The sequence below is a fragment of the Magallana gigas genome, chromosome 2 (assembly GCF_963853765.1).
Source record: "Magallana gigas chromosome 2, xbMagGiga1.1, whole genome shotgun sequence".
In the NCBI taxonomy this organism is placed as follows: domain Eukaryota; kingdom Metazoa; phylum Mollusca; class Bivalvia; order Ostreida; family Ostreidae; genus Magallana; species Magallana gigas.
Genome location: NC_088854.1, coordinates 43,073,278 through 43,100,026, shown reverse-complemented (window position 1 = coordinate 43,100,026; position 26,749 = coordinate 43,073,278). Strand labels below are relative to the sequence as shown.

At 34.7% G+C, this 26,749-nt stretch overlaps 2 protein-coding genes across 2 annotated transcripts; both read right to left on the bottom strand.

Annotated features, from left to right (window-relative positions):
* Positions 1–7,706: 7,706 nt before the first annotated feature.
* On the bottom strand, positions 7,707–11,053 carry LOC105329766 (E3 ubiquitin-protein ligase TRIM71). Its single transcript, XM_011431178.4, has 2 exons — positions 10,171–11,053; positions 7,707–10,017 (listed from the first exon to the last, which is right to left on the bottom strand). The coding sequence occupies exon 2, from the start codon at positions 9,960–9,962 to the stop codon at positions 7,842–7,844; it is 2,121 nt and encodes a 706-aa protein (XP_011429480.3). The 5' UTR covers positions 9,963–10,017; positions 10,171–11,053; the 3' UTR covers positions 7,707–7,841.
* A 133-nt stretch (positions 11,054–11,186) lies between these two features.
* LOC105329772 (ATP-binding cassette sub-family C member 5) lies at positions 11,187–23,652 on the bottom strand. The gene is made up of 31 exons (XM_011431192.4): positions 23,198–23,652; positions 22,947–23,069; positions 22,686–22,850; positions 22,444–22,591; positions 22,191–22,338; positions 22,010–22,095; positions 21,757–21,930; positions 21,586–21,648; positions 20,972–21,056; positions 20,639–20,787; positions 20,140–20,247; positions 19,380–19,521; positions 19,209–19,282; positions 19,038–19,109; positions 18,701–18,825; positions 18,523–18,595; positions 18,170–18,373; positions 17,766–17,916; positions 17,530–17,667; positions 17,036–17,217; positions 16,714–16,941; positions 16,450–16,579; positions 16,046–16,328; positions 15,781–15,967; positions 15,079–15,168; positions 13,613–13,796; positions 13,370–13,529; positions 12,821–12,899; positions 12,604–12,717; positions 12,346–12,510; positions 11,187–11,418 (listed from the first exon to the last, which is right to left on the bottom strand). Exons 1-31 carry the CDS (start codon positions 23,317–23,319, stop codon positions 11,320–11,322), a joined length of 4,251 nt encoding a protein of 1,416 aa, XP_011429494.3. The 5' UTR covers positions 23,320–23,652; the 3' UTR covers positions 11,187–11,319.
* Between the last annotated feature and the right edge of the window lie 3,097 nt (positions 23,653–26,749).

The window sequence follows — 26,749 nt, the reverse complement described above, 5'->3', positions numbered from 1 at the left end:
TAATCCAGCAGATTAATGTGATCTAAATATGGAAAAATTAATGTGACAAAGGTCTTGTTTAAAAAGAAGGACAAGGAAATATAAATATATGTCATCACAAGTAGCGCGCTTCCTGTAATCAAAATTGTGAAAGAGTCCAAAAACTGATGATTTTGATAAACGTTATAAAAAAACCCTCAATATCCTGTTGTAAGCATAAAGGTTAATAATAAGACCAGGAGGTTCCGGAGTAACAGAATTTATTTATCTATAAATGAACATGAAGTACAGGAGAGTGTCCATACCATGCAGAGCAACAAGTTAACTCAACTTATACAGGTAAGTTTAACAAAGATTTGAAAAACAAGTAATGACGAATTAAATGTACAATTGTCGTGTTGAGTATCGCTTATTACCCCCATCTCCGCTAGCTAAGGGTTTTCTGTCCACTCCGCTCCTCACAAACGGAGAGATGCAGAACAAAAACCCTCGACTTGGGAAGATGATTTCCCCTTGTTTTACTCAGACATTTTATCATTGCGTTTAAGAATCCTCTTTAATTATATTTGTTCCGAAAAAGTTTTTTGAATTTTGCTCATTTAAGTGGTTACTCTGCCTCAAAATAGGTAACCTTATTTTTATCAGTCGACATGGGATCTACTTATAGAACAAGAAAAATCCAGTCTACACTTAGAACTCCTGTGTCTTTGTAGACATCTTGACGTTTTATTTTCTTTAAAAAATTAAATGTCAATTCAAAACAATCGGTATTGAATTTGACAAATATCTCTATACCTGTCCCATGTTTTTTTATTGGGATTTTTATGTTCTATTAATATAAAATACAGTAAATTCTTTTTACAAGTGGGATAGGGGTCCTAAATAGCGATTGTCTTAAATTAAAAAAGTATACATCATATTCTTAAAAAAAATATGCTATGTTCCTCCATAGACACAGACAAATACATATTGTGTTTTTCAAAACCCAGAACTTGTTGCCAAAATCTTCTCAATAATTCTGTATTGGAAACATGTTTATGTTATTGTGAAAGGTAGCTTGTGGATTATTTCCCACTTTATGTCATCTATACTAGTATCTAATGATCTTCGGTATATCTTGCCTTAAATGTTATCATAACAATTTCATAAAATATTATAATAGAACTTTGAACTTCAACTTTTTATGGTTCAAATCACTGTATATGTCTGCGCTGGTAAAAGGGTTCTCTGATTTTCTTGAATTTTCATTTTCACCAGACTTTCTTCTTTTAGGTTTTATTTTAGTTAGAAGAATTGTTTATAAAAGAAGACAAGTTTTAATAAGAATAAAATTTAAGTTCTGTAAAACAATGTTTTAACCAGTTTTAAAACAATGTATTAATTTGAGAAAATTTTTGAATACAGAAATAAATTTTCAATAAAAATTTTCTAAAAGAAAATTGAGATATTTTGAAATATTAACCGATCCCAGTTCAAGATTTAACATTTTTTCAACTTGTTTAGAATTTGAGTGGATTCCATAATATCCGTACTATGGCATAACAGGAAGAAGATTATTTTCATTATCCAAAACCCTGTTTACTAGACAACTCCACGAATACCCCCACAAGCAAACAAACATTTCACAAGTCCTTACTAGTTTTACATTTGTTTGCACAGACGATTCCTCCCCCGTCCTCCAATTTCAAGGGGCATAACTCTGTCAAAAGCCATCGGACCTAGACTAAATTCGAACTTGGCCTTTATTTTCCAGTAAAAGACCTGCATATGCAACACACACAAACACACACACATTGGCAAACAATACCAGTATACGTTGTCGGAACAATATTCACAATTTTACATTCATTCATAAACAACGTTTTGCATCAATATTCAGATTAGGCACGGTTTATTGTGCAATATGAAGATAAAACCTGTCAGTGAACAGGTGGATGACACAAACTGCACAATAATGCATACTTTGAAGAATAACAAATACTTCCTTTCCTAAGTATGACAAATGTGTGCCATCTTTCGTGTTGTCTTGAAATATTAGGATATTTTAAAAACTGAGGCTCTACATGCAATTCTATACAACAAACCAAGCAAGGTATGAATTTATTGAGGTAAAGAATTTCCTCTTTTCTTTTTTAAAGACACAGTGGTCAATTACTAAGTGTATATATAAGACCACACTAAAATTGTCATATGCAATAACTTTCAATGTGTAACGATAATGTTTTATAACTGTGTGGCTGATTTTCGCTCCAGATTGTTGTCGTAAACTTCCTCTAATACAGGTGTAACGAAGAATATTGACCCTGGTTGAAAATTGACCCGGGGGTCATTTTTCAACGTTGAATATTGACCCGTGGGGTCATTTTTCAACGTTGAAAATTGAGACCAAAATCATGAAATTTATACCCGGGGTCATTTTTCAACGGTTTGAGAAAGATTTTTCTAAACTCTGATGACCTCGACACGTTGAAAATTGATCCTGTTGAGAATTGACCCCAACCTCAGAGATTTTATCTGAATTGGAAGTTACTCTATACACGGCTTCAATGTACTATCATGCACATATTTGAAAGTTTCAGTTTTTAAATGTTCATACTGTCCGATACATATGCATCTTTGCTAGCCAAGTGTCCGATTCGTTTTTTCCATCTCCCCCAAGTCTCATTTGCTGAGAAAAACGAATCAGACTCTTGGCTAGCGTAGATGATACATATGCGGACATGGCTAATTTCTTTTAGGTTGATATGTCTGATTAATCATTTAATTTTGAGACTGAAAATATGATATCCATTTATTATTACAATACTATGTAAATAAGGCTAAGAAGATGACCGTTTGCTTCAGAATGGAACAGGCGAGTAGGGCTAGAATACTTTTTGTCATAGAATTGGTTTTCGTTCCCTCGTGTGACAGAATTTAAAGTTTAAACTTGTCATTATCTCTGATAAATATATCGAACAAATGTTTTGCCCGTACGTTTTCGTCACTTTTCAGAAAGCATACATAGGACTAAGTTATATGTTAGGAAAGAATTTTTTCCTAAGTTCATTACTTATCCGTTTCATTTTTCTAATCTTATCTTATGGAATTCCTAAGTTATGTCTTAACTTTAAGACAGGTAAATCGATGTCTTAGGAACATACTCAACATGGCAACTGTTTATGTTTTATATTGAAATTAATTATACTGTATATGCACATTAAAGTTGAACAACAATACTAGAATACACGTATCATTAAGACCTTTTTCTCTTTACTTCTAAGCTGAATACTTTAAACCTATGAAGACGTACATATATTTCTTAATTAATTTCTTTTGGTGAAGACTTTGAATTTCTACAATTTTTTTTCGATTATCTGGTCGCACGCGCAGATGGATAGCGGGCCCGGTATAATTATACCGGTAGTTTGTGCACTGCATGATGATAATGAATTATTTATGCCCGAGAATCACTGATATCTTAAACAGGAATAAATACTAAACAAATACTCAATTACAGAATGACTGGATGATTTGTCCTATCCCTCCATGAAGTAAACTTTTTTTTACAGGAGAAATTTTAGATGTTTTCTTTGAGGGGTGGGTGGGTTGTTCATTTGATTTTTTGTTCGTGTGGATGCTGTTTCATTCAGAAATTGTTGCATTTTATCCTCACTTCTTCTCTCAGCCGATATACATTTATTTGCAATGTTTTCTTTTAGTAAAAAAAAAAAACAACACATTTATATATCAACCATTACAAACAAAAATTACGAATTACATCAAACTTATAGTCTAAAAGTTCCATATCTCTCCATTCTGAATGCTAATAATCACTGTCTACATGTGATTATTGTATTCCGTTTGAAATATACCGTATGATTTAGTACAATCATATTTTGATATCTCAACGAACCTTTTTAATTTAGGATTACGCATATCTGTATATGTTTACACGGGCTATTTATAATGGACCAAACTAAACAATAAAATGCACTCGAACATTTATAAAGAATAAAAAAAAAATTCTAGCAGGAACCAATGTTTTCAATTGATCGATCATGCGGTCATATTCATATATTTACATTTTCCAGTGTCTTTGCCTGTGATAACACTATGTATCGATTTTGTACTATATAACCAATAATACAAATGATGCCAAATTGAGGCGCCAGCGGGGTTTGCTTATTTATATTTAAATATTTAATCGTACGATGGCTAAAAATTATATAAATATAAGTAATAAGGAATTATTCTTTGAATATTCTGAGGTGATAATTTCGGTCGGGGCGTGATCAAATCTATCATAAAGCCCTTCAGGCTTTATTGGATTTGATCACGCCCCAACCAAAATTATTACCTCATACTACTCAAAAAATGATTCTTTATTCCTTATATAAATATTTACGATAAAGAAATATATGCATATGTAGCAATCATCAAGAAAGATACTATGACCAATTATTTCTCTCTCATATTCCAAAAATACAATTTTTAAAGAGTATGCGGGTTTATAACGTAATTCTTATCTACTCGTGTATGCGTGTGAAGGTAAACTATTGTACAAAATTTTGATACATGCACACAAACACTACACTATTTACACATTTTACTTTTTTCTAAGAAGTTTCTAGGTGAATAAGGGAATGAGTTAATACATTCAATTATATTTAGTTTAAATTCGTATCATATTGATAAGAATTTACATGATCGGTATTAGTTTAGAATTGATAATATGATATGAAAGTGGCTTACAATATATCTTAAGATAAGACTTAGTGAATTGCGTTACGCCAAGAAAGTTTTGTGAAACAGCTATGACAAATCTTAGGGACTTCCTAAGTTTTAACTTAGGCATATCTTAAGTTCTATATTAGGAAACATCTTAGGAAATCTTTGTGAAACGGGCCCTAGAGCTGTATTCGACAGGCACCTGACGTTGTATATTTTTCAAATAATTGAAAATATATTACCTATACTGTTTTATTGGGTAAAGGGTATATATATATTTATATTAAGACAAAAGGATATAATGTCAGATACCTATGTTTAATTTGAAGAGGTCAGAATATTTCCCTGACAAAATAATAAATGAATGGTTGTCATCTTTTTATCTTTTTTTATATAAACTGTATTATACATATATACACAGCATATACATATTAATACATGTTTTTAATTTTTTTTCCAATTTTCTGCATATGCAGAGTCATATTTCCTTTTTAAATCAAAGTACTGAAGTACTGACGGGAGTTGATTTTATCGATTATTATTTATTTTAGAATCAACAATACGTTATTTTGCATGGCAAGTAGTTTCTTGTTTTTATTTCAATAAGGCACGTTTTTTATAATATGAATACTCGGACTTTTTCGAAAAGAATTTCGAGAAAACCCCATATAAATCATGTCGTGTTATATTTAAAGATACTATTAATTCCAAGAAGGTAGGTATCAGTAATCGAAATATTTCTGAAAAATTCTATGGATCCAAGCAATATTGAACTTTAGTTTCGTTCAACCAGACGCTCGGCTGTCTCCGTTAATCCCCAAAAAGCAAGAGAGATTCTCTAGCTGCGTGTTGAAGATTTACGGAAACAACCGATCGTCTGGTTGAACGAGACTATGGTAAACTCTAGTGTAGGAATACATACCACTACAAAAAATATCTAAATTGTTTCTACCATATAAAATCAGACTATTTTCAAGGTATTTATAAATAAGTTTCCTTGAAAAACAGTGTTTCAGAATTCATTACAGCGAATTTATCGATGATTTCCGAGAACTAGGTCTTGTCAGCGGTGATGATTTGTGCTTAGGTCCAAACACTGTTTCACTTTCGGTTTGCCAGAGTAACTGCACAGGAGAGTTTATTAAAATCAACTCCCAAAAATGCAATTTATTTCTATTATTTTGAGTTTTCAATTCCATTATTTACCTGTAAAGAAACACAGGCAACTGACGTAATATATTTCTCAAAATTAAAAACAAATACCAATACCCTCTACAGCAAAAATGTTATCAATTTTAAAAATGTAGGTTTGCATCTAAATATACAGTCGAAGGATGGTTGATCTAATTATATTAATGGTATACATGAAATGGCGTGCAAAAAGTTGAATATATTAAGATTACTCAAGCATGCAATTGATAGATAAACACTTGTTAAAATTCGACTTTTATCAGACCTAGATTGGAATATGGTGATGTTGTGTGGAGCAGATGTATCAAGGAAAAATCCGAATTGTACAAATTGAAGCAACCAGGACAGTGACAGGGATCAGAGTTAATTCTTCTAAAATCATTTTATATAGTGAGCTTAATAATTCAGATAGTCACAGTTGTAACAAACTGAGTGGGTACAAACACTAAAATGTCAATATGACATAATGTAAATTTTGTATTTACACCACCTAGTAAATTTACAATAAATAATATCAAAGTTTCAATTAACTGGGTGAACGTAAAACCAAAATTAAACAATATGACGTATTGTAATTTTAAGAATTATTTATATTTGTACATTTTTCCAGGGAATTATTAAAAAAAAAGTTTTACTGAATTGAATAGTTTAACGTGAAACCATGTATACAAGTATTCTTAAAAAAACATATATACTTTTTTAATATATAGGCCTAGATATCATACAAAACAGGAATTATACGCGAAAGTTTATTATCAAAAAAGTAGTTATTACATATTTAAAGGGATAATATGTAAATTCAAAATATAATCATTTCAGTCTAATTTTAACCCCCCCCCCCTCCTCCCCCGTTGAAACATGTAAACATGTAAATGTGAAGAATAAATATGTAAAAACTGATAATTTTTAATTAGATAATCTCAAGTTATAATATTGATTCGTTAATTTGTGCTTCTTTGCTGTTGAATTTTGAACCGGTTTCATGATCAAAATTCCACGATGCGGGTCAATTTTCAACGGATTAGGGTCTTTATTCAACATCTTTGGTATCAATATTCAACGTTGAAAAATGACCCCCGGATCAATTTTCAACCCGGGTCAAAATTCTTCGTTACACCGGCAAGTTGTACACATTAATCCTTAACATAATATATATTTTTGATTTTCTTGAAAAAGGCAATAAATAGTTAACAGTCTTTGATCTAAACTGGATCGAACCGGTTTGAACATTGAGATACCTGGTAAATCTAAGTTGAATCAGCCTTTCTATGAATGACAATAGGGCTATTGAATACGATTGATTTTAATAAACTACGACATATTTCATACTTTCAAAATTTATTATACGTTGATTAATTTAAGATTGATCAAGATGATTAATGTTGAATGCCATTAATTAAAAACAACGTACTTGACACACTTTTTGGCTGTTTCAACTATAAGATATTTCGATTGTAGATAAAGTACATTTGAGAATGATTTACACATTGTATATGAATACCGAGGAATTTAGATATAATCAGTAAAATGCGTTCTTTTGTGGTTTATAGGTATCTATCTTACTAAGGTGGTGTTTATATGCAAAAGAAATACATTACATTGGCCTGTGGCCAAATCCTCTTTTTGGGACCTGCCCACCACCCCGTATGAGCCACCAAAAGCAGCGGGGTTTTTTTCTTTGGGGGGAGGGGGTTGTAAGTATTTGCAATTGTTTCTAAGGATACCAAAGCAACACCAGTCTGGCATTTATAATGAAATCAGACTGGTGCTAAGCGACCTTAGTTATATCAGGCTGCTCAAGGTAAATTCAAGACTGCAAAAAGAAAGGAATTTTTTCATTGGATTTTAATAAAAAGCAATAAATCACATACAATTTTCGATCAATTATATACATGTTTAAGTACCAGGCATCTTTTAACATTTGAAAGTCAACAATGGTATTTCAGTCCTTCGATTATTTTTTACAGATAGTCGTATAATTTTATGTTTCCTTCTTCGTCTCCTACCCACAGCTGGCAATTGCTGTCAATACACAGGGAGTGGGGACTAACTGGGGTATCTCCCTGTTTTAAGAGAAAGCCCACAAAGTTCCCGTTAGGGTCAAGGACGTGGACGCAGTTATTGTTCGTGTCGGCCACAAGGACACGACCGTAGTTGTCACACGTGATTCCGGCAGGGGAGAAGTTCCCGCTGCACTGGTTGTTGGATGGACCTTCAAATGCAAACTTGAACTTGCCATTGCGATCAAGAACGACAACTCGTCCGGAACCCATCGAGGTCTTGTCTGTTACGCAAATGTCACCGTTGATGTTTTCAGCAATTCTGTAAGGTCTGGTGAAAAGTCGTTTGTTGTCTTCAAACTCGAAAACTTTTTCGAGTTTCAAGTCCTTTGTGTATTTAGCAACAAATCGCCTGCTGTTATCGGATGCACAGGAGCTATAGCTGTCCGTCATGCAAACAAAGAGCCCGCCATCGGCGCAAGATGTTATACCACGCGGGTAATACGGCAATGGAACCGTCTCCATGGCTACTGTCGAAATGTTATAACGAACAAGCATCTTCTTGTGGAAACAAGAAATGAACAACTCGTCGTCCATGGAAACAGAAATGTCATCCACTTTATGGCCGATTGGAACCGAAGCTTGAGGGTTACCTTGGCTGTCAAGAAGAGCAATGGTTGAAGAGTTCCATCCCGCACACGTCCATATCTGATGGTCGTTTGTTATTGATGCTGTTAGAGCGTGTATCGGCACCTCCTCTTCCTCCTGGACCTCTTCCAATGAAGAAGTAGGGAAATCGAAAGACGTCTGCATTCTAATGCTTACATCTTGTAAACAACCAAAGCCTGCTGATATCTTCCTTGACCATAGACGCCCCCTATTGCGGGTAGTCAAGGTTCCGAAATCGCGCTTGACAGATTCTGAAGTCAAGTCGCCAAGTTCAAATGTAATGTCAGTTTTCTCCAATCTAGGAATCTGCTCCCCTTCATCGTAGCTGTCCAGAATAGTGTTGATAGCTGGCAAAGCTTCACAGATCTCAAGAGGTGACCCATGTTGAAGTAGGCTATAGATGTACTGTAAAGAGCTGCCAATGCCCAGAATTTCATGCTCGATTATCTTTTCTATTGAGTGACAATTCTCCAAGCTCTCCTTTTTCTTTTCCAGTACTTCAGTAATGAGAGCGTCGCTGGCAATGTCGATATCGTGCTTTAGGTCTTCGGCTCTGGTGACAATTTGATTTATGACATCTTTGGCGTTGTTTGACAGCGCGTCAGCTTGTTTTCTTGTATTGTACAACTTTTTTCTTAAAACTTCGAAATGACCATTTTCTATTGATGTCATTTTCTGCGTAAGAAGCTGACGTTTTGTATCCATGACAACCGTTAGAGGTTTGGTCCGGTGGCCTTTATGCGCTGGGTCTTTCCTACAGAGTTTACATATTGCCTTGGCACACATCCTACAGTGGTAAGTTAATTCCTCGCCGTGATCTTCACAACTATTCGCGATTTTCTTTGAATGGTATCCATGTAAATCGTCTGGCATAGGTATGTTACTAGGGTCTAAAACTTGAACCGTATGTGTTTTAGACGCGTTACTTTTTAAATGTATCAGACGACAAGAGGAACACATCTTCTGTTCACAATCAAGGCAGTGGACCTCGGCGTGCTGGCTATTGTCACATAAGTCACAGGGTAAAGTCAATTGGATATCCCCCACAGGGTTCGTTGATAAGAATATGTTCTTAGGTAGACTAGTAATGCCCCTGTCTGGAATCGGAGTGGTTCTTGAACACAACGAACATCTTATCACGCACGCGTCACACCAGACTCGTTCCAGACAGGACTCGCAAAAAGTATGAAAACAATCCAAAACTCGTCCGTTTATCGGCACCTCGTAACAAATCCCACACTTTCTGAAAAGTTCTGAGTCTTTACAATGGGCTCCAAGTTCCAACATGGCTGGAGAGGGTTGGATGTAGTCGTGTTGGGGTATCGAAGCTTCGACTGTGTCACTGCACAGAGCAGCGTTGTCTTGTACTGTGAAGCCTTCCTCGGTCACTGAATTGTTCCGTAACAAACCCATTCTGGCGTGATGACAAATTATTCAGCTTGTTTGACTAATTCATCTGCAGTGGTCTCTGTGGAGAAAGAATAAAAAACCAGTGAGTAGGATGGTAACAACAATCTGTCACTCGGTACAAACATCTATCAGCTCTTTAAAAAGAGGGATAAAATTCAAATAATTAATGATCAATCATAGCAGCGATGAGAAATAGGATAAGACTACCTACCGTGTTTTTCTGAAGCGACAAAAAAAAATAAATTCTGCGGGTCTTGTTGATGAAAATAAATAAATATTGTTCACAGTAAGTGGCTAATCCTTGTTGAAGATAAATAAGTTTTAGAAATAATAAGGAGAGTTTGTTGCTCAATTAATATATACCAGTTACCTATGCACTTCTACAACAACAGTGTTTACGTCACTGAATAAATTTGCATATGAAATTAAACCGATTTAAGAAAATAGAAGACGATCAATTTCGCTGATAAATTGACAATGCCATTTTTGTTATTGATAGCATAAAATCATATCTTGGAACGTCCTAGGGAGTATTTATAGCAAAATATTGAGTAAATAAATTCCATGTTTATTTCACAGAGATACGGGCATAAATTTGATTTGACAAATCTGAATGATTCGGGAAATTTTTTTCATCGTCATCGATTGATCTAAGACATATTTATAGCAAGGAAGGAAGAAGTTTGGTTAAGTCAGATGGATTTTCTACAATTAGTATGCTAACACATGCACTATACAGTTTATGTAAAAGCATTGTTTTTATTTCGTCGAATATGTTAATAAGATCAACTTCTGTCTTATAAATTTGATGTGCATCAAAGAAAAGTTTAATAACAAAACCACTTCCAAATTCCAATCTTATAAAATTATCATTTTAATCAGACTTTTCCCCCTTGAAAACAAACAGTTTGACACATTTAAATATAACTCAAACTGTAACCCTCATGTTATTAAAAGAGTGGGGGGGGGGGCAAGAGAGAAAGAAAGTTTTTAAATATTTTTGTTTTACATGTATTTACTTTTTAAACTTTCTCTCCTTAATTGCGTAAAATGTAATGTAAAAAAAATGAGTTTCATAAAAAAAACCTCTATTTTCAATAATAAGTTCTTTCATCGTCAATTTTATTGTTGAAAAATGGAGAGGTAAAAGCCAAAAATTCAGAGAGAGAGAGAGAGAGAGAGAGAGAGAGAGAGAGAGAGAGTAGTTTTTCAATTCACAAACAAAAGGTTCATTTGTATTTTAATGTTGTCACCTAGTACTTGTCTAACAAACGCGAACAAATGCGGTTTGGATGACTGACATTTTAATTAATGAATGAACACAAGTCTGTCCTATAAAGACCACAGTCTGACGATTTCACTAGGGGGACGGCGTCTTAACGGTCTGGGCAGAGAGCATGGTGTTGAAGTAAGATCTGGGGTCCGACAAAAGATCCTGTGGGGAGCCCATCTCCATCACCTAGCAAAAACAATCCTTAATTAATTCACTCACTCACCTACGTCTCATTACCATGATAATAAAATGGGTCATATTTAAATCACTTGACCAGGGTCGCTGATTAACAGACACGTGCAGATTTATAAGACGGTATGGGACAGAATATATTGTTTTAATATGATGGTTTTAGTATCTTTAATTAAATGTCGAATAAATTATAGAATATGGAGCCATTAATCAACGACCTGGTAATCTTATGCAATGTCACAAATGTTATGGATCATAGCTAAATAAATGCAGGTTACTGCAGACTTGATGCAACCACAATTTAGTTATAGGTAAGCGAATTGGACACTTAGACAACCAATTCTTGTTCAAAATCGTTAAAATAAGCTATATTAACATAATATCTACTCTGTAAACCGGAGGTCATAAAAATATCTGTCAGCCTTGTAACCCAATGTTTCGGCATTATGATAATATATTTTCGATGTTAGCGCATTTCGTTATTTATTATACCATAATATGCATTGTAAATTCGACTTGTTTTTTTATCATTTCATTAACATATAATATTACTTATTAGGTTTGTTACTGACTGTTTAAAGAAATTTGTGGGGTCGGTAAAGTCCATAGAAGGCGAGGTGGAGCCGAGCCTTCTATGGACTTTACCGACCCCACAAATTTCTTTAAACAGTCAGTAACAAACCTAATAAGTGTTTTGTTTTGTCGAGGACCTAAAGTTTGATATGTAAACAAACGTTTGTGTTGAAAATAAGTTCAAATAACGTTACGTCCACCATGTTGCGCTATAAATTTTGACGCTTGCCTTTTAAAGAAATTTGTAAGGCAGCCACGTGACGCGTTTCATCCAATGACGTCGCGACATTCTAGTCCGAGGCAAAACAATCACGATTACAGTAAGCGTGAAAAGGATTTAAAACTGACCTTTCCAGCCTCCATAATAATGATGACGTCACAATGTAGGACGGTGTTGAGGCGATGAGCTATTGTGAGGACCGTACAGTCTGCGAAACTCTCTCTGATCGTCTGCTGGATCTTAGCGTCTGTTGCTGTATCAATGGACGCCGTGGCCTCGTCCAGTACTAGAATCTGTATGTTACAGGACGTTGTTTATACAAGCTATCTTTATAAGATTCAAATACAAATGTAATTCAAATTTTATATCTTGTTAACTTGACTTACTTTATTTCTACGCAAAATAGCTCTGGCTAAGCATATCAACTGCCTTTCTCCAACTGAAAAGTTTTCTCCGTTTTCTTCTATCATGTAATCTAATTCATTTTCGAATTGTTTGACCTTAATTTGAAGAAAAAAATTGTTATTATATAATAAACACAAAAACAAAAAAATCCTATTATGAGAAGGAACATAATCAATTTTTGCAATTCTGGCATTTCACCTTTTCTTTCATATGAACAGCTTCTAATGCAGACCACATGACGTCATCAGTATATTGTCCGAAGGGGTCAAGATTGTATCTAACAAAATAAATATATCTTAATAGTATAAAACAGTACAAATATAGACGTAAAACAAACGTTATTACCGACCATTAAAGTATTACAATCTTTTAACCGCCTTTAGTCCTACTTGGTCAGAGAACAATTTCACTAATTGTGAGTAGATGCCACTAGACTCGGTATCGATGCATAATACTGCAAATTAACGCAAAAATTCATGCTTTGTAACAACTATGACAATAGATGGTTTAGAATCATTTTAACAAGATCTTGGACTTTCAGTAGGACGCAGCTATCTATTTCGTGCGTCAGAACAAGTTTTAAAAAATGACGCGGTTTCAAGCAAAATCCCGGTATGCACCGTTTGCGTAGTCTTAGCTCAAAAGCCAGACCTCACATTGCTGTTTGACTTTTAAACTTCTCAGAGTCCAAGATCTTGTTATAATGTTTTTTTATATTCACAATAGCGTCCGAGTAGCGCTGCTTACCGCATTGTACCAGCAAATAAAACTGGATCCTGGGGAATGGTGGAGAGCTTGGATCGTAATAGTTCCAGAGAAATCTTTGCAATGTCCACCCCGTCTATATAGATGTATCCCCCGGATAACTCATTCAGTCTGAACAATGCAGCAGCTAGTGAGGACTTGCCTACAAATTACATAGGATTGATCATAAAGGAAAAATAGGTATGCCACGTTTACGGTAAAAAATGTCATCAAATATTAACACACCTGCTCCCGTGCGACCAACAATTCCAACTTTTTGACGAGGATGAATATCAAATTTTATTTCGTTCAGAACGGGTTCCATATCGTCTCTGTATCTCATCTGAACGTTGGAGAAGATAACCCGGCCCTCGTTTGGCCAGCTCTCCGCAGGGGTCTCGGCGAAAGTCTGACTCTCCGATTCCAATTCCTAAGTTGCAAATTCAAATCTTTCAACATTTTCAATGAATGTGTATACTGATGTTTAAATTTCGTGGAGACAAAAACACGTGGATTGTCAATTTTCTGCGGTTTAAATTTGTGGATTGGTTATTTTCATGAACACATTATTAATGTTCCATCGTGCATTCATTAAGGATGTCAATTCGAGAGTGAATGGGACTAGCAAAATCATAATATTTTCGAATAATTTCATTGTAATAATAAGGATGAAAATAAAAGTCAACTAAACAACATTGAGATGGTGACCATCTCAAAGAGCCCCGCCTAAATAATGGACATAGGATGAAAAGAATTTCAGAGATTTTTGCTTTGACCATTACCTAAAACTTTAGCTGGCATAGAACTTCTCATTTAATCTAATTACCTCTTACATACAGGGAATTTAATTCAATTTGAGCAAGATTAGGCAAATGCAGTCTATAACTAATTATACAGAGATCTGCTATGACCTTTACATTGACTTGGTTCAAGGTCAGTGCTCACCATTATAACCAAAAAGCTTCGTTTAAGAAAAGTAATAAAGCTTAGTGGAGAGTATATATATATACTAATAAGAAAAGATTTTTGTGTGATATGACCTTGACACTTGACCTACAAACATCATTCATGGTCACTGCATATTCTTTGATCAAAAGCACCATGTGGGTGATGTATGAGCCAGATTATAGCAAAGGGAGAGACGATGGGCTCCGAACAAGAAATTCATATAATTCAGCTACGGCCTTCACGTTTGACCTTGGAAATTGGATCAAATTCACTACACACCCTTTACTCAGTAGTTCTGTTTATATGACGTATGAGCCAAATTGGGCTAAATGGAAAATATATTTGCTCTGAAAAAAAAGAAAGATTTTTAATGGTCTGATATGACCTTGACCTTTGATTCACAAACCTCATTCAAGGTCACTGCACTATCTTTGACCGTAAACACTCTGTAAGTGAATTATGAGCCAGATTTGATCAAGAGGAGAGAAGAAATGCCCAGGGCAAGGATTTCATATATATATTTCTTCTATGACCTTAATCTTAGACCTAGAAACATGGTTCAAGGTCACTGAACACCCTTTATGCAAAGATACTCTGTGGATGAATATGAACCAGATTAGGCCAAGGAGAGAGATTGGACAAGCGATCTCGGACGGACAGACGGATGGGAGGACGGACGGACAGACAGATCACTATAGAGCGCCTGCAGAGCGGAGCTCAAAAAATTAGATCAGTGCACAGGATATTACAAGTACATGTATTACCTTTTCATATTGATGAAGACGTTCGACTGATGTGAATCTTGCCTCAACATCGTTCAGTATTCGTATCATGAACTGCATCACTGATACAACCTTTAAAAAGAAACGTATCTTGACTGCTTTGTCATTAAATTTTATACAAAATGTTTATTTGCCGAAGTCCAAATTGGATTTGGGATTTCAATTATATGAACTTTTTGACAAAGTCAGTTATATATATCTGTGCGAGGCGATAATTTCTGTCCCGTCGGAATAAACAGACATTTGTTGTATGCTATATACACTGCAACAGAGTGTGCAAATGAAGAATTATTTCAAACTGTGCCTTTTTCTAACATTACGGTACGTTAATAACATACATGAAGTTTTAATTAGTTCGAAAGTTAAACATCAATTTAACTGATAATTCGTTCATTATGGATTTTTTGCAAATGCGTTAGATCTCAGAAAATAAAATACACTAATTTTCTTAGAATGTTTCCTCGAATATTTTGAGACATCATCACAAATTAGGAGGTATCGTACGTGTGTGCTTGTTTGCGGAGAGGGGGACAATAATCGCAAAAAATAATGTTTTTAATAGAAACTTATTTTCAAATCATAGGAACAGATAAGGTAACGACAACTGAAATGATATGGCTGCATTTAGGGAAATAAATACAAAACACATTGTCTATAATGTTTTAAACAAAAAGATTTGAATACCCTAATACAGAGAGTGAGCGCTAAGGCCGCCTGAGCGGCGTCCGTGGATCCCTTGGTGAGAATCAGAGCTAGAGCGGTGGCTATGGTGATACAACACGCCGCAAGATCCAGCCGCACTCCAATCCACCGCATTGCGATGTCTATCAGAAAAGTGGCTACAGTCGAAACGTCCGTAAAATTCCGGATGCTGAAATTTTCATAATTTGATTAACAGTTATCGAAATAACCAAAAATTGTATTTGAAGAATGACGTCTTATTGCATACCTTTGAATACTGTTTGCTTGCTGCTTGAATGCTACGATCGTTGTCAGGCCCTGAGCTGAAGTGTTTACATGACCAAGAAGTGGCGACCGCGCTATGTTTTCCAAACGCTTGAATTGACGCACCGAGACAGACGACACGATTTTGAAGAAGTAAAAGAATATGGCTACAGGCACTATTGCTATGGCAATCCAAGGTAAGACAACAATGGCCGATATAAGTGATAACAGGACTTGGTTGCCGATTTGGAAGAACGTGTCTTGAAGTTGGGGTAAATAAACATCGGCTATTATGAATGAAAATATTGATGATAAGTTGCAACGAAGTCAGTGGAACTAGAATTTGTATATGTGCAAAGGTACAAGACGCAAAATCGCAGAGCATTCTTGTGTAGGCCTATATGTTACCTTCGTCCAAGTCTTTTGAAAAACGGTTAAGAATTCTTCCAGGTGGGTTGGCATCGAAGAATCGCATTGGCGCTTTCATCACGTTCGTCAATACAATATCGTGGAGCCTACAAGCCGCTCGAACATAATACTGTAATTAGAGTATTTTTTCTTAATAAAGGTTTCTAGTAAGCAATTTTTGATTCAAGTTAACAATTTTGCTGATTATTTTGACGTGAAGATTTGAAGTTGATGAGATCGGTAAAGGAACATCATGATACATACTGTGGCTCCAATAAATCCTTTGGCAATCATCATCACAATTATAATTCCCATCGATGACACATAGACCGTTAGATAAAAATCAAGTCCAGAAGAGGATTGAGAAACAACTGGTATGGTTTCATTCGAAAACAAACTGATACTGGTCGTTGCCATTATCTCAGTAGTATTGAATTGTGTTGAACTATTTGGCACAATGGACGAGTTCTTAAAATCACTGTCCGAATTTGTCTGAAAGAAAGTGTGAACAGAAATAAATCTTAAATACTATGTACAATTATTTTCTGGGTTTTCAAACTGTGAAAAGAAAGAAGTTACCCCATACATAGAATGTGTTGATCCATATACTAAGCCACCAATCACTGAACACTACAGAACCGGAAGTGAGGATGCTACAGGTGATAACAAAAATAGCTACACAGATTCCGCCCATGGCATTCACGTAAGAAAAGTACGTCCCCCATGTAATGTCGCCAACCTGCATTTCTTCAGACTTGCTCAATTTTCCTGAAAACGAACGTTACCTCTGGTAAAAAAAAATATAAGAGAAAAAAAAACCCCAAAACCCCCCAAAAATTACGCCATAGGAACTGTGAATACTTCTTCTTCTTGAATATCTGTCTCCAAGGCTTCAAACAAAGTCTAAGTGATATTGGGTTTCTAATTTCAAATGAGCCTTCTAGACTTTTAGCCATTTATGATAGTTTGATTACATAGCAGTTAATATCACAGTACATAATATTTAATATAAATCTGTTTAAAGACGGGCGTATTGCAATCATTTATTGCAACATTTTTTAATTTAACAGTTTTTATCACCTTTATATGATTTCTCTTTATGAAGTTGGCCTATTTCCGGATTCTTCCCTGTTGTTCCGTTCTGTACTCCGTTTTCTGTTTTCTTCTGTTGTGGTGTGGCGCCTTGGTCTTCGTCTTCAACGCGCTTTACATCATCAACTTATGAAAAAAATATCAATGAGTAAAAAAGGGAAAGGAAAAAATTTGGTATCATCGTTTTAGGTTTTTTTGTGATAGTATTAAGATACTGCACATACTAGTTGCTCTCGTGGGATTGTCCGTGGATTGGTGGAATTGCTTCATCATGGAACTGTAGTATCCATTCAGTGTTATGAGATCGTCATGCTTTCCTTGTTCAACGAACTCTCCATTTTCCATGACCATTATTTCGTCACAGTGTTTCAGATACTGGTAAAATAAAAAAAATTTTGATAATCATTATATGTTACCTTCTTACCACAGAAAGAAAATGTAACTGCAAAAATGGTTTTATTTTGACATTTTTACAAAATTTTCGATTATACCCTATGGTTTCGGTCAAACTTTGGCCGACAGAGTATAATGAAGGAAATGTGTGTTTTGGGGATATTGCACACTAAAACAGAATCATACAAACACAGAAAACCATATTTTCAATAATCAAATGCAAATTTGCATTCACCTGTAGCTGATGCGTTGTAAAGATGATGGTTTTACCATTCAGAAACTTCTTGATACAATTGTGGAAGAGGTGACGGCCAACGTGTACATCAACAGCTGACAATACGTCATCAAGCAAGTAGATGTCGCCGTCGCTGTAAACTGCGCGCGCAAGACTCACTCTCTGCTTTTGTCCCCCACTTAAATTTGTACCCCTGTCACCTATCTATGGAAAGTTAGAAAACTTAATTCATGAAACCTTCGATAACATAATCAAAAGCAAAGTGTTTGCAGTTTGATCTCAGACTTATTTTTTTTTTACATTTCATTTTAGTCGAAGTGTGTGTGTGTGTGTGGGGGGGGGGGGGGTGTTACCTCGGTTTCATCGCCATTTGCCAAAAGAAGAAGATCCGGTTGAAGTCCACAAACAAACAATACATTCTGATATCTGAAAACAGAGAAAAATAAATACCATTGGTGTAAGCAACGCGAGTTAAATATATTGGAAAAAAGAGGTTCGAACCAGTAACCATTCATATTTCACTTTATATACCTCTCCTGCTCGTACGGTTTCCCAAATAAGATGTTGTCTCGCACAGTGCCATTGAAAATCCAAGCTTGCTGAGCTGCGTATGCAACAGACCCATTTACTGCTAAATGACCAGATGCCATAGATATCTAAGGATGGATATTTCATTAGAATTGGTTTATAGAGTAATGTTCGGTAGAGATTTTTTTCATGACTTTTGATTTCTCTGAGACAAGTCTATGTTGCTTCAATAGTATCATTAAACGCAAAAGCACTGTCCCACTTTATCATCTTTTTTTTAAAATATTTATTGTCACTTGATTAAAAGGTACTTTGTCTATAACATGTAATCAGATCTTACTCTTCCCAAAATAGATGATAAAAAGGCGGACTTTCCGCATCCGACTGGTCCACATATTCCAATTAACCGACCCTAAAATATAATAGCAAACAAGTTCATTGAATACCATATTGGGATTATGGAATTCAAGAAAAGTCCACAAAAGCAAACAATTTCATTGCCAAATCGTACCTTCTTTGTCTGAAAACTCAAATTCTGAAGATAAATTGTGTCTCTTCGTTGACTTGAGGGTTTCAAGACTATCTCTGGGGGAAAAAAATGATAAAAATATTTCATTGATATCTTTCTTCACGACAGCGTAAGGAAATTGGTTATATTTTTTTTTTATCTTTGCTCTATTACCTTTCTTCTGTTTCTTCTTTTTGTCTTGGTCTGTTGATTCCGGGGGGTCCCATATAAAGGTAGCGTCCGTGATCTCTATCGCCAGGGACGGGTCAGAACAGTCGGTTGAGGGGGTCTGATACTCGTCCGCTATCAGGTGACGCTGTAAATATTTTTTGAAATAATGGTGATGATTTTTGGCGGTTGTGATAAAATCAAATTAAATCCAAAGGGTTTTACGAAAGATTTGGTCACGCCCGACCATAATTATCACTAAATAATTATTATAATTATTCAAAGAATAATTTCCTATTACTTATATTCAGTTGTACGTTAACTGAAAAAAAAAATGATAAATGATACTTTATCTTTATTTTATAAAACTTTAAAACTACGTCATTATTGTGGCAGGTGTATTAGACCTATTTATTTTTTCATTATTATGAAGTTGTTCGGGTAAAAATCAGGCCATGTATACTGCTTTAAGTAGAACATGTCATGTAACATTAAAAACTTTGTACGATACTTATGATGTGACTAAGTATTCTATTCATAATGATTAATGAGTTAGGATAGGTTTAATGTATTTCCTTATCATGTATATAGTGTTTAGATGCATGTAATAGAAATATTCTGTACACATCAATGATACATCATGATTTTGATACGGGTTGAATAATGAAAATTACAATTTCCAACAAATGGAAATTCTGTGTTCCAAGTTTCAGGGTATCCCCCCACTACCTGTATTTTATACTGACATTCTTGAATCTTTACCCACCTTCATCCTTTCAAAGCTAACTTTGGATTCTCCCAATGCCCTGGTGGCAAATGGTATAAAAGAGACAATCACGCGCAGAAAATTCAGTGTCCCAATCACCGCAAACGCCTGAAATGGACATATACTGTTAATATCTAATTAATTTTTTTCCTTTTTTTTCAGTTATAATGATCTCGCCTTTAAATCAATCGAATGATTTAAAATTGAATTAATGACATAAATAGATTTATAAAACTCGATGACAGGTACTAGTAATACAGCATCAAGTTGAGGGAAATGACACGCTGTCTATCCAAACACCAAAATTCTCAATTTTTTTTAGGGGTGAGGATTTTAAAAGGGGATAGGTTATAAGCTTTACCCCTGTTTATTATCATCACGTTGGACGTTTGTGATTAAGAAAGAAAAAATGTTTCTATAGATACGTCTTCAGCTGACAATAAGTTTGAACAGTTCTAAGTTTGAACAGTGCCGACAGACATTATGACAAAATAAGTACCGTGGCAGCAGACAGTTCGTTGCCGGCTGCTTTGTAGGAAGCTATGGTGGCAACAGAAGCCAGCGTCGGGGTGACAGGAATAATGGCGGTGCTGATGGAATTCAAAATGGCCGACAAAAAGAGATACTTCTTTTCGTGTTTTCTTATATCTGCAACAGTCAAAAGGAAAGCAGTGGATTAATTCTATAAAGACGACGAAGATATTTTTAAAGTGCCAAAAAAAATTCTGCATTTTTCTTTTTCATTTTAATTTCCAATTATTACATGTAGCAATATTGCTCACGTGGAAAAAGGCAATTGTGAGTTATCTCTCTTTTATAAACAGCAATATACCTTGAATGGCGCTTTTGAATGGTTTCTCCCATGCATACATCTTTATCAGTTTCATACTGTTGATCAACTCCGTCATTTTACGTACCTGCCAAGCATGGAAGCTATATATATACCTTAGGTCATTATGTTAAGGTAATCCATCCATTACTGAGGTGAATTTAACAATTTCAATTGATCTCAACTCGTTTAATACATTTAAATACATCCTTTAAAATTATTATGAGGCTGACATAAACAAAAGTGGGGAGTATGTCTGCAGTCAATTAATTTAACCTTTTGCCCTTGAAACATTTTTAAAGAGTCCTAAAAAAATTTAAAGGGAAGGCAAAGCTTTTGCAACTTTTTACCACGATATTTTTAAGAAAATGATTTGAACTAATCGACATATTTAAAAAATAAATTTTTCCCATGGACTTCAAGATGTGTTAAATGTGTTACTATTATTTTTTATAATTCCAAACGTGAATATTGAGTATTTAATAAAGCCTTTTAATATTACACTAAGATTTTTATGATCAAACTTGCAATCTATTGGATATGAAATATGATAATTTTGGATGGACCACCTTGAATAAATATAAGTTGCTTGATATGACTCCATATTTTTCACTTACCCTTTTATCGGTAAACTTTAAAGTTTTCACTCGTAAGTATGCAACTACGGACGTCAATCTTGCCTGTCAAATTGAAATTTGATGAAATTTAAAATATAAAAGAATTAGTACTTTGGGCGTGGAGATTTTTTAACTGATAATTATTCAGTAGTTAAAGTTAATATAGCTCACCTGAATGATATAACAAAATACAAATATTCCGATGGCTACAAAGCACCAAGGCCCCAGCAAATAATACGTGTAAATGGCGCCTATAATCACGTAGATTGGAAGAGCCAAAAGGTATGCAAACGTCACGTTGTTAAGAAATACGCGATAAGCATCGGCACCAAAAATAGTGATCATCTAAAAAGCAACGAAAGGTTACATAACTTGTTTTGTTTTTAAGGATTTTATTTTCGGGAGAAAATTGCACTTTTTATACCTCTGATAATTGCTTCCCTCTGACAGATTTCAATCTCAACATTTTGTCGTAAGCTAGTCCCAGTAATCCTGCTCTAAAGCGAACGCCTATAAATGTCAAATGAAAAGTCAATGAATACTGAGAAATTCGTATTATTTGAAAATACGGCTTTAAGGGAAACCACACTATGATTATTGCGTACCTGTTTGAACACCAAATATTATTATGACGCAAAATGACGTTGCTCTCACAATTTGACAGGCAGCTACACAGACGACTAGACTAATACCATACCACAGGTTTTCCTCCTTCGACTCTAGATATTGTACTATGAGATTCAACAAATATCCCTAAAAATAATATCAGGAAATTTATTCAAAATTGGTTTAAATATAATAAAAAAGTAAAAAATTTTGCCATTGTATGCATTTACTATCTATAGAGACATTACACACCGATTCTAAAAATGTGGAGACCGCATTAATGGCTATAATAACCAAGGTGACAATGATTCGAGTCTTCGCAAATTTCAGCCACACCCTGAGAAATGACGCCTTTTCTTTTCCACGTTTGTTCACTTCATCATTCCATAATCTTGCTAATCTATTTTTGGGAAAATAATGAGTTTCTTTAAAGACATCACTTGTTACAGACATACAAAGTCTGTCGACATATATAATTTTCAATTCACGCAGACCTTTCCGTATTAACATTGGCGCTTTCCTCGTCCGGGCATGTCCATATGTCCTCCTCATTCAATTGTTCGTTACGATGGCGGAAGACTTTCCAGATCAGTTTGGACATCCATGTGACCAAAAGATATGAGAAGAAACCGGCTTTGTTTATTGGTATTTTGCCATCCCTGCAAAGAAACACGTATAGAATATTTTTAGATGGTTACTTTTTTATGAATGTCTCATTTCCAAAATAGACAAATGTCTTAAGTCTAATATCTTACTTAGACCTGGGTCGAAGCGGCTTCAGTACTTTGAGGGCGGCGGAGTACTTTCTCTGGTACGGTTCTCGGTTAGCCGTAAAGTCTGAGTAGGGATACGATGTCCCATTGAGTTGATTTCCTGATCTAAAAGAGAAAGAAAAATCACAAACTTGTGCTCACCGAAAAAGAGAGGCACCACGGGCTTCATGTTCGTCACATTTACCTCGACCACCCGTCTGACATCAAAATCGGAGAATACATTTCAGACTTACTGCCATGTTGATACCGTCTCTTCATCCCATTCTAAGGCCTCATTGAAGTGGACTCTGCGGTCTGGGTATATGCTATACCGTCTTAGCTCTGGTTGTGAAGATTCACGCCTGTTGTTGACCATGTTGTATCGTCGCCTTTACTATAGACCAAGAATTCACCGAGTTTTCACAGATTTGACGCGACACTTAATGATGAGGAAATAGTATGTTCAGCGTCAAAACTATACATTTATAAACTTCATTCATGAATTTTACTCTGTCACTACCTCGCTCGTGCGGTGCATCTGTGGAAATCCCAAAGCTGATGTAACTGCGAATTACTATATTCAGGCGATGTGATCCTGCATTAATATTGTAGGAGGTTGTTCTCTTTATTCAACTCCGACTTTCGTGGCTAAGCATATCTTTCGGTTAATCAAGGGAAATATTACATATACACAGCACAATAGAGTTATTTTTATTTCTTAATCATCGTTGATGACTCTGAAAACAAACAAAAATTTAACGGAAAAAGTTGTTTCCAATATATTCCCAAGTCAAGGGTTTCTGATCCGTTACTCACAAGGTTTGTGAGTAGCGGGGCGGATTAGAAAATATTGACTTGGGAAGATGCCAACAGATATACATGTATAGGCAAACTTTGTTCCGAAACCATTGGAAAAAAATCTTGAGAAGTTTGAAAGAAAGCAAACGAATTTACATTGAATGCTTCCTTCAATACTGAAGTTAAGGTTTGGTCATGGAAGCATGCAGCATAATTTCTTCCCTTTCGTTCTTTTCTTACTTATAGTTTGTTTCTGTTTGTAATTTGCAAACCTTTTTAGCTTTTAGCATATACTTTATTTCATTAAGTTTTTTTTATAATTTGTTAAATGGATATATATTTTTTTTATATCCAGGAAGTCATTGAAGCACTAGGAAACACCCACACCAATCCTCTTGTGAACAAGCAGACTGTTCACAACTAGTGTGGCGATTCATTCATAAAATGAAGTATCTATTATAGGAATTTCCTCTTCGAGATTCGCCTGTACTTTGCGTTATTGTAACAACAGTGTTAAAGGATGGGTCCATTCAAGGACTTATACATGTGGCTGACTTGTGCATGGGTGGAGCGGACGTGGAGATTTCACTTCCGTTCTAGATGCCTGATTTACACTGTCACGTGTTGTCTGACTTGGCTGCGAAATGAATAAAATAAACACAAAGAAACGGTGGCGTATTTCGTCGATCATGGCATATCTGTAACGTTTATGGCGCATTTGTGACGTTTCTATGACTAACTTTGTATTTCAAGTTGCCTTGAAAAGAGAATATTTAAAAGAAGCTTTCTCAAATGTGAGATATGAACTTCTTAAAAGATATGCAAAAAAAATCAACCAATGCCAGTAAAGTATAAGATATGATGAAAATGTAAAAAATAAAACAAAAACAAACAAAAACCATATGATTCAATAACTCAACAAATGGTAAAAATTGTGTAATATGAAACAATATCATAATATATCATATAACTGTACTAATTTGAATCATATAATAATTAATGTATTTTGTAATAAAATGTATCAAGCATGTATCATAGGATTAAAATTGGTTTAAGTTTGATAGTAAACAGATTATTTTCTGTACTGTAGTGTTAATATACGTTTAATAAAGGGAATTATCTCATTATAAAACTATTTTTAACAAATTGTATTTATATCTTAAATTCACATACTGTATCATATTATATAAATAGTGCCTGTTTGGGAGGGTAACAGTTGAAATTGACACCCCGAGAAAACCATTGTCAACCGACGCGAAGCGGAGGTTGACAATGGTTTTCGAGGGGTGTCAATTTCAACTGTTATCCTCCCAAACAGGCACTATTTATTTTGTTATACTGAATGTCTTTTTAAAAAAATTTAAGAAAATTTTACTGCTTTTATATAGGAATAACGTGAATTCTACAGCGAACCGTACGCGCATATTTTTCGCGCATGTAACATTTTTTAATGTTACCCGTTGCCAAGTGCGTTGCTAACGCTGAGGGTAATAGTAAATATTATTAACTGCGTCTTAACCAATCAGATGTCAGTATTTAACATGAAAGTATAACAACATAAAATATCATATGTATGATTGTTTGTATTATATGATATATGACATGATGTGTTAAATATCATTTGTTGCTTTTGATACAATATTATAGGAATAGTAAAAATTGAAATACTTATATTAACAAACCTTAGCGATCGCATCCACCGAGCTAATTTGAGTAAAGTAGGACCATTTAAAAATAGCATCGGGAAAATCACGATCATGGTTTGAATTCCAAACGAGTTCAGACTTAAGGTTTATATAATATTCGAAGCGAGCTTTATGTTAGGTATCTAAAGTTACACGAACCACGACAGTCTTAATTAGTATGGACAAAGGTTTACTAGAAAATGTGTAACAAGGTCAAACTTTCAAACTTGCTTTGAACAGCTCCCAAACCTTTAATTAACCTGTCCTAACGTTAACCTTAGGATGATCGAGATTAATCTAAGTATCTGAAGCTATACCATTATGTTGTATATCTGTGATAACTTACCATGTAAGTCTAAATGTGTTGACACCAGTATTAACTCCAACATGTAGCGAGATCCAAATCTCTTACCGACTTGCAACTGCTCCCCAAACTTAAACATGTGCTATTATAATGATACATGTAATTGAGATCAGACTCAATATATATACTGATACGAGGGTTGATCCAAAAGTAATGTCACAGATGCGATGCACAGATCGTAAAATCTCAGCGTAAAGGGACAGCAATACTTATTCGAATCCTGATGATAACATATCAGCGACGTCATATTTGGATTCAAAGTATTCACACTTTATTTTTATCTCTTTTTTTTTTCGTTGGGTGTATCATATTACCCTCTTCGTGTATAGTAACTGGTAATATATTGGGTTTTTTTAAAAATGTTTTAATCGTTTGGAACTTCTCTCTTTCGATAATCTGTATGAATAAGAAAACCATGCTTTTCAAAAAAAATTGGAACTATTTTTAAAACACCCGTTAACTCTCTCTCTCTCTCTCTCTCTCTCTCTCTCTCTCTCTCTCTCTCTCTCTCTCTCTCTCTCTCTCTCTCTCTCTCTCTCAATATCTCAATATTTTAATATACTTTGACTTATCAAAACATTTTAATAATTGAAATAAATTTCATCTAATTTTTCATTGGAGTTTGAACATTTATAACATTTTAATAATTTAACATTTTTTCTAATTTTCTGTTCGAGTTAAAATTATGATAATATTTTGGATGCCTTATTTATCTGTAATACAGCTTTTTTGTAGTGCGTGATATTACTTTTGGATCAACCCTTGTATCGATATTGATATCAACCATAAAGGTTTAAAATGTCAATACAGACATTTACCTACATATATGTGACCGGCTCCAAAAACTTTAACCTGCTCCAAAACATCTACTTCCTCACGTATATTTATGGCATATATGCAGCCTTCAAGTCGTTATAGTTATAGATCTTAAGTATCACACCGGTCATTTTTTTTCTTTA